The 11,179-nt window shown below is 49.5% G+C and overlaps 1 protein-coding gene across 1 annotated transcript; it reads right to left on the bottom strand.

Moving 5' to 3' along the window:
• Positions 1-7,837: 7,837 nt before the first annotated feature.
• Positions 7,838-10,240, bottom strand: NKX3-1 (NK3 homeobox 1). Its single transcript, XM_010192893.1, has 2 exons — positions 10,015-10,240; positions 7,838-8,244 (listed from the first exon to the last, which is right to left on the bottom strand). The coding sequence occupies exons 1-2, from the start codon at positions 10,238-10,240 to the stop codon at positions 7,838-7,840; spliced, it is 633 nt and encodes a 210-aa protein (XP_010191195.1).
• Between the last annotated feature and the right edge of the window lie 939 nt (positions 10,241-11,179).

Genomic DNA, 11,179 nt, shown 5'->3' with positions numbered 1-11,179 from the left:
ACATTTGCATTTCTCCACAAGATTTAATTCCTTTTAAAAGACAAGGGATCCTTTTGTGGCACGGGTAAGTGTTTTCCGTTGGGCTCTGCAGGTGTAAATCTGGGGTGGAGCATTGCAGCGTGGATGTGATTCCAGCCCTAAATAATGCCAATTTTGGGCCATGAGGAGCCTTTTGGTCCTGGAATTAAGCAGGTCCCCTACCCACAATACACATATCCCCATTGCAGCATCCTCTGCTTCCTTCACTGCCTGTTCTGCTGCTGGCACAGAGGCCCAAATATTAATCTTCTTTGATGGGAAGAGGAAATGCAGGCTTTTCCCTTGTTTTCTTTTCCACCTGCTATGGTTTGCATGGCAAAAATCAGTTTATCATTGCTTGGAGGGAAACAAACCCTCCAAAAACTGCTGGAGGATGCAGGTTTGCAACCACCAGATGCAGCCACTGGTCAATTGGGTCCTCCAAGCACCTCTATTACCCTCATTTAAAGTTTTCTATCATTTTATTTGCTTTAAAGCTGTGTCCTCTGCGATGTTTTGAGCGAGTGGTGCAGTGATGGGTGCCCCCGGGGCTGCTTTGCGCAGGAGATGGAGGAAAGAGAAGTGTGGTAGATAAATACCGCGGTAATTCCTCCTTTCACCAGCGCAAACAGAGGATGAGGAGGGTGGATGTGCCATCGACACGCAGCGAAAAACCACCCAGAGGGGTGAAATATCGGTCATTTGCTAAATAACGCCCTGGGGTTGTTGGGGATGGGAATTGGGGGTGAAAAGGGTGCTCCCGTCTGTTGCTGGTCGCAAAATCTGAGTGGAAATGGAGTAGGTCTTGGTGTTGCAAATAAAATTGGTGCCTTGGTCCCTCTTCTGAAGTCTGAGAGCTCCAGACCTGGATTAGAGGATGCCCAGGCACTTTGATTGCTGTCTGGTGCCCGTGCATGGGGCTGCCTTGTGTCGAGTTGGGTCTTGTGTTGAGTTGCATCTTGCAAAGGTATCTTGAAAGCTCCCCAGGTCCTACACTAGGATTTTTGCCCTAAAGTTCTCCCTTTTCCTATTAGTTGGCATGAAAATCCCCCGCTGTTTCCACATTGACTATGATGGGGACAAGGTGGTGGCTTTGGGGTGCAGTCCTGGGTCAGGGAAGTTTTGCTGCTGGCTTTAGTGGTGACCATCACCATCTCCTCATTGAATTGGGCTGAGTGGTTGGCTCTTGAGATGGGAAATGACCTGAATCATTCCAGATTTGGTGGTACTTCATGTTCATGTCATCAAATACATCATATTTCTGGGGAAACATGTTTTACGGGAGACACGGTTGATGCAAGTAGCTACCTGCTGGGGAACAGCATGGATATCTGGACTAAAACACTGGTATCTGGGTAAAAAACCCTCCGTTTCCTCATGGAAACTGAGCAGTCTGCATCCCCAACTCGTACGTGCCGATACCTAGCAGCAACCAAACCCGACAGACACTGCCAGAGCTCCCGGAGTCTAGAAAAAGGATTAATATTATCTGGGTGGTACAAAGGGAGCCCATATTCTGCTTTATTTTAGGGGGAGGGAACATCTGCACATGTGCAAGGGGAACATCTGGCGCTGGCTGGTCCCGGCCGTTGGGACGGTGTTTGTAAAGCATTTGGAGATCCTTCTGTGGAGGAAGTTACTCTGGGTGTACCCCGGTGCTACTCCATCCTGTGTAAATCCCGCAAATCTCCGACTGGAGATGGGCGCTGCCATCCCCCCCCATGAGAAAGTGGCTCCTAATGAATAATTGCTTCGTTAGAGCCCGGCCGGTGCGTTTTTCACCGGTTAACCCAGCCATTTATTCTCAGGGGAGTGGCGAGGAGCCCTGGGTGCCCCCACCCAAGCTCTGTTTGCCCAAAGACTTGTGCTAATCCCTTCGCTTTCCGGCCGGTGGAAAAATACCACGGGAAGCTCTGCCGAAAAGCTGATACCCCTGATTTTGCCTCCTCTTGGTACCTTAGGTTACACAGGACGGGGTCCTTCTCTTTCCCAAGCTTGGGCAATGCAGATACAGGGGATGTAAAATCAAACTGTGTTGGAAACCCAGTCTTGAAAGTTGGGAATATCTCACTGGGAAGCTCAAGCTGGGGCTCAATGGGGATGTGCATGGCCAAAAGGTTTTGCTCTGAGGCTGTATCACATTGAATCTGAAAAAAAAAACCCTGCTTTTTTGACAATCTGGTTGCCCCAAATGGCTGTGGATGAAAGGAATTTCTCAGGAGCCCGTGCCTGGCTGCTATCTCGTAGAAACCCAACCCTTAGTGCTGGGAAAAGCCCTAAATGAGAACAGAATTGGGCAAACCCAGCAGCGGCAGCACTGGGAGCATCCTCCCCCACCAAGGCTGCGGGTTCCCCCCCTGCTGCAGCACCGGGTGCTGGGAACAGCCCTCGGCCGGAGCCTCCCGTCCGTCCTTGCCATCGCTGCCAGCTTTGGGAGCAGCGGGAAGGGAAAACTCCCCCATGCAGCTCGATGGGGGCAGAGCCCGGGCGCTGCAGCTCCCTCCTGAGCCTGGGTGCCCCTGGTCCCCCTCACTTTCCGAATTTGAGCTCAGGGATAAAGCAACGAGCCCGAGTCAGACACCCGGTACCTGACTCCAAAACCCTTTTTCTTTGCCTCGTTTCCTTTTTCTTCCAAAACCAGAGCGTTTCAGCACGAAACCCACCCATATATGCCTCGCTCCTAAGTCCTTTTTCTGTAAAAATACTTGTCTTATCTCTCGACTTTCCCTTCTGCAAGTGGGCCGCTATAAATCACTGTGGGCAGGCGGCTCTGGAAGCGCTTCCAGAGCTGTTTGCTGTGCATTTCTCTCTGCTTTCGGCTGTTCCTAATAAATGGGGCCCGGGCTGTAGCAGAAGAGAGACGAGGAATGCGCCGTGGATTTTTGCGAGAGGCAGCGAAGGAGTTTCCCATGGGAACGCCAATCTGCAAAGCTGCGTTTTGCCACATCTCCAAAGTAATTATTTCCTTTATTTTTCCCCCTATCAGCTGTCCATCATGGTGAAAAGCTGCCTCAATGATGCTCAGCTTCTCCTATTCTTCCCTGTCCTCACTTTGACATTGATGCTGCTGGGGTAGCACAAGGTGGGAGCAGCAATGAGTGGTCCAGCACCTCAAAATGGGCTGTGGGATGCTCTGGGTTAGAAAGGGATGAAGTCTCTGTACATAACCAGAGCATCCACAATAGGAATAGTCAATATTTAAAATCCTAGAGGGTTTTTAAGCCTAAATCCTGGTGCTTTATGGCTTAGTTTGCCACTTCCCCCACACAAAAGCCACATCCTAGTGCTGGTTGCTGAAAGGTTGCCTACATTTCCCCCCCAAAGCATCTTTGTAATAACTGGGTACCAAAAAGTGGGGGGGGAAAACACCGCTCCGATGCCGCCTGGCACTTTGGGTGTCCTTGCATTTCCCATCCCCTGTTTTAGCTCCGTGTAGCGAACTTGTTCCCACTGCTCTGGTTTGCAAATGTTGTGTAGGTCAAGTTGAAGATTGTTCTTGGCTCCCGTCCCGCGCGTCCCTGCCAAGTATGTGGTTTATTGCATGCAAATGTTAGTCAACAGTTACATTATCCAAAGGCAGCCCTTTTCCTTTTTTTTTTCTCTTTTTTTTTCTTTCTCCTTTTTTTTTAGCTTTAAATAAATGATCTGGCACAAACAAGTGTAAATGTTATGTCAGCGTTAGACACTATTTAATCTTGATGGATATGTTAGCGGCGGAGCGTGACGCTAATTGACAGACATTAAATGATGCTTTCTGTTTCTAGTTGCGTACAAACAGGAGTTCTGCTTCGTTAGGGCTGATTAAAACACCATAGTTAGGGTGGGATTTTTCTTTTCTGTATTAATCAGGGGGATATTTATCACCGGGAAAGCCTGCCGTGTTGTTTCCCCTGGTTGTGATTAATGCTTTAACACTCTCGGATCATTTGGTTATCCAAACGGTGCAGCCCTCTTTTTTTGTCCTCATGCTTTGTGCTTGAAAAAGAAAAGGAAAAACCAACTGGAAGTCTGTCTTATGTCCATAAAGAAACCTCTTGGGGGTTGCAGAGACAAGGAGAAAGGGCAGTGCGGGGCGAGTCGGCCGAGATGGTTCCCCATGGCAGTGGTGCAAAGGAGCTTAGGCTGCTGCCTGCATCCCTGCCTCCAAACAGCCCTGCTGCCTGAATCCTTGCATCCCTGCCTCCATTCAGCCACACTGCCTGCATCCCTGCTTCCAACTGGCCTTGCTGCCTGCATCCCTGCATCCGTCCAGCCCCGCTGCCTGCATCCCTGCATCCATCCACCCCTTCTGCCTGCATCCCTGCCTCCAAACAGCCCCTGCTGCCTGCATCCCTGCTTCCAACGATCCCCTGCTACCTGCATCTTTGCATGCATCCCTGCCTCCATCCAGCCCTTCTGCCTGCGTTCCTGTATCCATCTGGCCCTGCTGCCTGCATCCCTGCCTTCAACCATCCCTGCTTCCAACTGGCCTTGCTGTCTGCATCTCTGCCTCCAACCATCCCTGTCTCAAATTGCCCCTACTGCCTGCATCCCTGCCTCTAACCGTCCCTGCTGCCTGCATCCCTGCATCCATCTGGCCCCACTGCCTGCATCCCTTCCTCCAACCATCACTGCTGCCTGAATCCTTGCATCTCTGCTTCCAGCTGGCCTTGCTGCCCACATCCTTCCATTCCTGCCTCCAAACATCCCTGCCTCAAATTGCCCCTACTGCCTGCATCCCTGCCTCTAACCAGCCTCAAAGCTGGACCCAGAACCTGCTTTGGCAGAAGCACATGGAGCAGAAAACCTGCACTTTACTGTGCCTGTGATGCAGCAGACTTTGGTGTGCAGCAGCATTTTGGTCTGGCTGCTGACCAAGCAGGTGCTGAAGACAGGATTTGTGCTGGGGAAGGAGACCCTGGTTGCAGGGACCACTTCTTGTCTGTGGCAGATGCTCATCCCTGTATGGGAGCTGCTGTTCCCCTCACAAAATCATGGGGTGAAGGTGCAGAGCCAGGCAAGATGCATCTGCCTGAGGATTTGGCCGGTGAAGATCCAGCACCAGCCTCTGAGGGCAATAGAAGCTCCCCTGGGATCTCATTTTGCCAGCTTGATGCCTACTTTGGCTTTTTAAATTTAATTTTAAAGCTACTGGAATACAAAATTAAGCTGGGAGCAATGATGTTTCAGCTGGCTTTCCGTTCATGGCATCAACTCCTGGGATGAATTCTTATGGGTTCTGTGGTGTGGTTGTAGGACTGGAAGGCAGGGGCAGAAATTAAAACTGGGACCAATGCTTGTAGTGCAAAACTCTGGAGGCCACTGGGATTGTGCTTAAATTATGGGATTACAGGCAATTTGGAAGTGATGAAGAAAGTATTTCACTATGTAAGGTCTTATTTTGGGGAAAAAGTCACCTATTTCGTGCTCATTGGGCAGGAAATGGGATTAGAGGATGCTCAGTGGTACCCTGTACCTGGCTGGGCAAGTGATGGAGCAGCATTTGGTGCTGAGTGCCTAGAAATGGTGACAAACGATGATTTACCACACAAAACCTCATGGGTTGGTGCTTGTGACGGCTCACTGCACAAAACCCACTCGATTTTTATGTGAGGAGCCGGCGCTGGCGGGACAACATGGGCATTTTGTGTCAGAAACGGGAAACACGAGAAAATCCCAACCCACAGCGAAGGACCCACGGAGGCAGCTTGGTTTTAATAAAGACTCTGCACTCTTTATTCCAAACGTGCATCGGATAAAATAGTATCAAAAAATATGTACAAAAATAGCAACTATTTGCACTGGGCTCGTGAAGTTGAGCGTGAGCGGTTGGGTGCTGAAGCAATGAGGGTGTTTTACTGCTTGTAAACCATTAGTAGGAGGGGAAAGGAGTAGCTAGGAGACAAATATTTTCCCAAAGAAGCATCCAAGTAGTTTCTATCTCATTTTCCCAGCCTGATGAGCTCCCTCCCAGCACAACGTGCCCATTGCAAAGGACACACCACGATCCCTGGTCGGGGGCAGCTCCAAGCTGCAAATCCAGTGTATTTAGTGCAAATAGAGCATCTCTGCAGTGGTTTCAGCAGCATCCCCAGGCTGTGGAGGAGCCCATGGGATTTTGGCAGGAGTTTCTCCCCCCGGAGATGCCATGGGGAGGGCTGCGTGCCTTGCGGGGACTCGGCTTCGAGGCCATAAAGGCTCTTTGGTGGTTTTTTTTGTGTTGTTCCAAGCGGCAGATAAGCAAAGTGCGAAGCAGATAAGCAGCAGGGCCGGGGTTGAAACATTGAAAAATGTTATCTCCAGATATTAAGGGTTACTTTCAGACAATTAGAAAGCGACTGGGTGTCCTCCAAACGGCTCTGATAGCAAGGGCAGCCGAATTTCTGCTGCAAAGGGCTTCTCTTTGCTCATCCTGCCCTCCCTTCCCTGATTTTTCCCTCTCCCACGCACCCCTGGCAGCTTTGCCCTTGCCATGTGGATCCATTGGCCAGGGAAAATATCCATTTCCAAACACTCTCATTAAAAGGGACGGATCTAAGCAGTTTCTTAATGTTATCTAATTGTCTGCATTTCCCTGCTGTAGGAGGGAATTGGGCCTCTGGGATTTGCTGAAGTCTCTTTTTGGAAAGAACAGGCACCACAGAAACATTTCGGGAGGTTCCCGCATTCTGGAGGCTCACGAACCTCTGTGTACTTTTGTTTTAGATGATTAAATTTGCTAAGAAATACTAGAACTTGCTTAACCAGCTGAGAAAACACAGCTGATGTGTTCCCTCTCATTTATTTCTACACTTTCTCCCATGCACTTAGTGGCATCTAAAGCTTTAGGGATGAGGAGTTATCAAAAAACAACAAATCTTTGCTGCTCTGCTAGTGCAAATAGTTGTCATCCCACTAAAAAATCACTTGTCAAGATATATTTCTCACTGCCCCGATGCCTGAGCACTGGGAATTGGGCAGATTTAACTGGGAAACTGGGAGTTTGCTGCTTCGAAAGCTGCCGGCAGCGTTGAATTTGAGCTGCTGCAATTTTAAATAGCGTACAGGGGAACGTTCACACAGCGTCAGCACCCGGATATGCAAAACCCATCTGTCAGTGCCCTATTGTCAACGTTCCCCGGCCTTTCAGGTTTGGTTTCTCGAGGTTGTTAAGGCACCGTAGCTGTGGAAGGGCACAGGGATGGGTTTTTTGGGGGGGGAGCTGGCACGGCTCCATCCTGGCCCTTGCTCACATCCCGGTAAACCTGGTCCCCTGCCCTCGAGCACTTCGGGTTCTTGTTGCTTTCAGGGCAGAAAAGGGGTTAATTCTCCCCAAAAATGTGTTGCCCCAGGTGGAGGTTGCAGTGCTGCCCGACAGCTCACAGAAATAATTGGGATGGGTCTAATTCCCCTTTAGGACCCTTAGCAATGATGGTATCAATGGCATAAATGCAATTTTTTTGGCTTTTTTCTTATTTAAGTCTGATTTTTAGATCATTTTGATTTTCGTGGTGCCAGCCCAGCATCACCAGTTCTGCTTTTTACCCCCTTGATCTCAGCAAGGGGCAAAGGCTTTGGGGGCGAGAGCTGGACCACTCTTTGCTTTCTGTCCCCAGCAAAGCCTGCAATATTTTATGACTGCAAATCAACCCCAAAGCGGTGCTGAATTACCCACTTTTAGAATTTGAGGCTGCTTTTGGCATTTTCTTTAGGTTTTTTTAAGTGGTAGTGATGAGAGGCTCATGCAGCAGCCAGAAGATGCTGATCATTACTGCGAACGGCATCTCCCTCTCAAAATCAGCGCTAGAAAGAGCGACGCGGTATTAAAGAAAAGGACAAAATTTGAGAGAAAAGGTTGCATTTACCACCAGGAGGGACTCCAGCCGTTCAAGTAGTAGAGGCAAGGCAGGTAATGCCAGCCCCCCCGCAATGCCAGCAGCGATGCCGGGTGGAGCTCGCCCCCTTTCTGCCCCCCAAACCGCATGTCCAGTCCGATTTCGGAGGCGACCTGTTTCCTCTTGGTTTTGTACCTCCTGTTCTGGAACCAGATCTTCACCTGGGTCTCGGTGAGCTGGAGGTTTTTGGCCAGGTGGGCTCGCTCGGGGGCCGAGAGGTATTTCTGGTGGCTGAACTTCCGCTCCAGTTCGATGACTTGGGTGTGGGAGAAAGCTGCCCGCGAGCGCTTCGCCTGCTTTTGGGGGCGCGGGGCGATGGGCAGGGGGCGCAGGGGGGCGTCGCATTCGGACAGGTAGGGCTCTGCCATGGCATCTGGGAAAGAGGTGAGAAATTGCTTGAATCACTTGGGTTTTCCCTTCCAGAGAGCAAAATATTCATATTAAGTTCTATTACGTTTCATATATAATATATGTTTTATATTATATTTCAATTTAATGGAGTGAACGCCATCTTAAAGTGATATAAATGGGTTTTTTTCCTTCCTAAATCACTCTTTCTTAATTCATATAAGCTTGCAACATGCATTCAAGGCAATAAAACAATACAGAAAGGGGTGTTTTGCAATGCTGGTGAAGGGTCTGCCTAAAACCTTTGGGAGCTGTGGTTATTTACATTGTGGCGTGGATAGCTCTGGAGGTTTTCATTGCAGAATTCATACCATTGGGCACATCCTCCCGTGTCTATGGGAATATCCTGATCCTCAGAGGAAACAAGTTGTTGTCCTCAAGCTACGGAGGATGGCTCAGAAACGGGAAACCAGCGCAGCTTAAAGCGGGCTGCGATCTGAAAACACCGAAAATAAATCCCTCCCTTTTCACTTTCACGACTCCAAGGCAATGCCAGGAAATTTTGAGGCAGATTGTTAAACTTTCAGGCCTGGTTTTACATACAGAGCTGCAGACCTGGGCTGGGATCATGGCAGCACCTCAGCGTTTTGCCTCCAGCTCATTTCTTATGGCACCGTTCAGTCACCAGAGCTGCAACCCAAAAAGGTGCTGGGAAGTGCCTATAACTATTAAAACTTCTCATTTATTTATGCAATTAGTTCCTTTTTGTGTTTTACCCAGCTTGGGATGGAAATAAGCCATTTTTTTCTCCTTTTAGTAATTTCTCAGTATATTTTCTTAAGATGTGAACATAATGCTCAAGATAGGAGTAACAGGTTTAATTTGCTGCCTGTGTAAACCGTGGTAGTCCCACTGAAATCCCCGAAGTTGGACTTTCTGGGAGATTTGGTACAGATTTTAATGGGTTTTTTTTTCGTAATAATCAACCTAAGTGGCTATTTCTGAGCTTGCTTTTATGTCGAAGCTTCTTTTAATAGAATTGAGTCGTAAAGCCAAAATTCCCCTGGCAAGAGCCGGTCGCTGGAGAGTTCAAAATTGCTTTTTTGGCTGGTGCAGCTCAGCCTGCGACTGCTGGGGCAGGGCAAGGCTGAGTACCCCCCCCTACCCTGCAGCCCTGGCCGTGCTTGTGCTGCTGCAAATAGACAAAAAAAATTTGCTTTTGAGCATAATTTTGGGTATGTTGCTTCTGCTGTCGAATGCTATTGCCTGCAATGAATTTGGCAGTCGCATGGTGTTGGTAGCGTTAGATTAAGAGGAGCAGGTTTGTTACTCATAAACCACTCGATGTGTGGTGCTGAGCATGGGGTGAAGCTGCAAATGGCACAAATTCGAGGTAAGGACTCTCAAAATACCCCAAAATACACCCAGACTGGTGGCATCATCACTGCACTGATTGCTACGTGAAGGACGGGCACAAGCTGCACCTCTGAGCCCGCAGCCCGTACCCCAGGGTGCCTTTGCTGGGGACCTTCTGTGCTAAAGGGGAACTTTATTTCCCAAGATATCACAAAAATCCATTGACTGTGCTTTTTTAAATAGGGTTTTAAGCAGATTCTTCTTTTTTTTAGTTATTTGAAGCTCCTGGTTTGCACAATATTTATATTTCTCCTACTTTCCCGCTGCTAGAGCACAGCTATTCCCTGGTGTTTACAGCAGGGGTTTTTGGCTCCGGGGGGTCTGTCCCAAACCCAGACATTGTTGTCCCATCTCCATCCAGGCTCTCCCACCCCCTTACCTGCATCTTTCTCCTGGGGCGTCCCTCGGACCGGGGCTGGGGATGCTCTTGGGGGATACGGGCTCCCCGTGGCCGAGCTGCCCTCACTTCCCTCCGCCGTGGCCGCTCCGGGTTCCCCATCTTTCGGGCTGCCAAAATCTCCGCTCTTGCCCCTCTCCGGCCGTACCCCATCCCAGAGGATGTCCTGGATGAGGAAGGATGTCCGGGGCCTGGAGGAAACGGGCATGGGGTGCTGGGCTGCCGGCGGGGTCCCGCTCATTTGGGGTGCTGCTGGGTGCTCGCTGCCTCCTCACCGGGAGCACCCCGGCACTCACCCTCCTCTTCCTCTCGCTGCCTTCCCACCCTCCCGGCTCTCGGCATTTATCCGGCCCCCAGCCAAGCCTCCCGGGCCTGATTGGAGATCCCTGGCAGGAGTCGACGCCCTTCGCTCCGCTCTTGGCTCCCGCGGGGTTTTCCTGCCCGGTCCCGGCCCCTCTTGCTCAGGACACAAGTGGTAGTCCTAAAGTTCTGGCTAAAATGCTGGGTTTAGGGGGGAAAAGTGAAGAAAACAAAAGAATTGGGGTTTAAAAATTGTTGTTGTTATTAACTATTACTATATACTATTACTCTAAATAATTTTGAGGGTTTTCTTCAAAGCCTTCCTTTCGGTTTGTTGAAAACCAGGAGGGAAAAACGTCAAAGGAGTTTTCATCAGCTTTGCAGAGCTGCTTTAAGGAGGGCTTTAAAATGAAAGTTTGAGATACAACAGGCAGGGAGAGCGGCTCCAGAGGGTTCACAGGAAAATTTAAGCCTAAATCTCAGCCTAATTCCTCCACCAGCTGCGGGATGGGACAGCATTTATTTAAGAAGCTTTAATGCCTTCGCACACTACCCTGCAAGGCCCTGTTTTCAGAGGCACTCAAAAAGAGCAAAATCTTCCTTATTTCAAGAAAAACCACGAGCTGAGCTCTCTGTTATGACAGGTTTTTGTCCTCAATATCTACTTTAGTTGTAGTTGCTCTTCTAGAGTTTCTCTTTGGAAAAACAACTCCCTGATCACGACGCAAACAGCCTCGAAACCCTCCCAGATTACAAAAATCACCTTGACCCATCATACAGCAAAGCAATTTGGGGAGGGAGTCTCTTGGGAGCAGGATTTGGGTGCAGATGAGCAGCATCCCTGGGA

This window comes from Mesitornis unicolor, unplaced genomic scaffold (assembly GCF_000695765.1).
Source record: "Mesitornis unicolor isolate BGI_N332 unplaced genomic scaffold, ASM69576v1 scaffold19069, whole genome shotgun sequence".
In the NCBI taxonomy this organism is placed as follows: Eukaryota; Metazoa; Chordata; class Aves; order Mesitornithiformes; family Mesitornithidae; genus Mesitornis; species Mesitornis unicolor.
Note: the sequence above shows the minus strand (reverse complement) of the source record. Positions and strands in the feature narration are given on the sequence as shown.

Coding starts and splice junctions, on each gene's coding strand:
- NKX3-1 (XM_010192893.1), bottom strand. CDS start 10,240: ATGCCCGTTTCCTCCAGGCCCCGGACATCCTTCCTCATCCAGGACATC. Junction 8,245..10,014: donor GCCCCAGGAGAAAGATGCAG/GTAAGGGGGTGG, acceptor CCTCTTTCCCAG/ATGCCATGGCAGAGCCCTAC.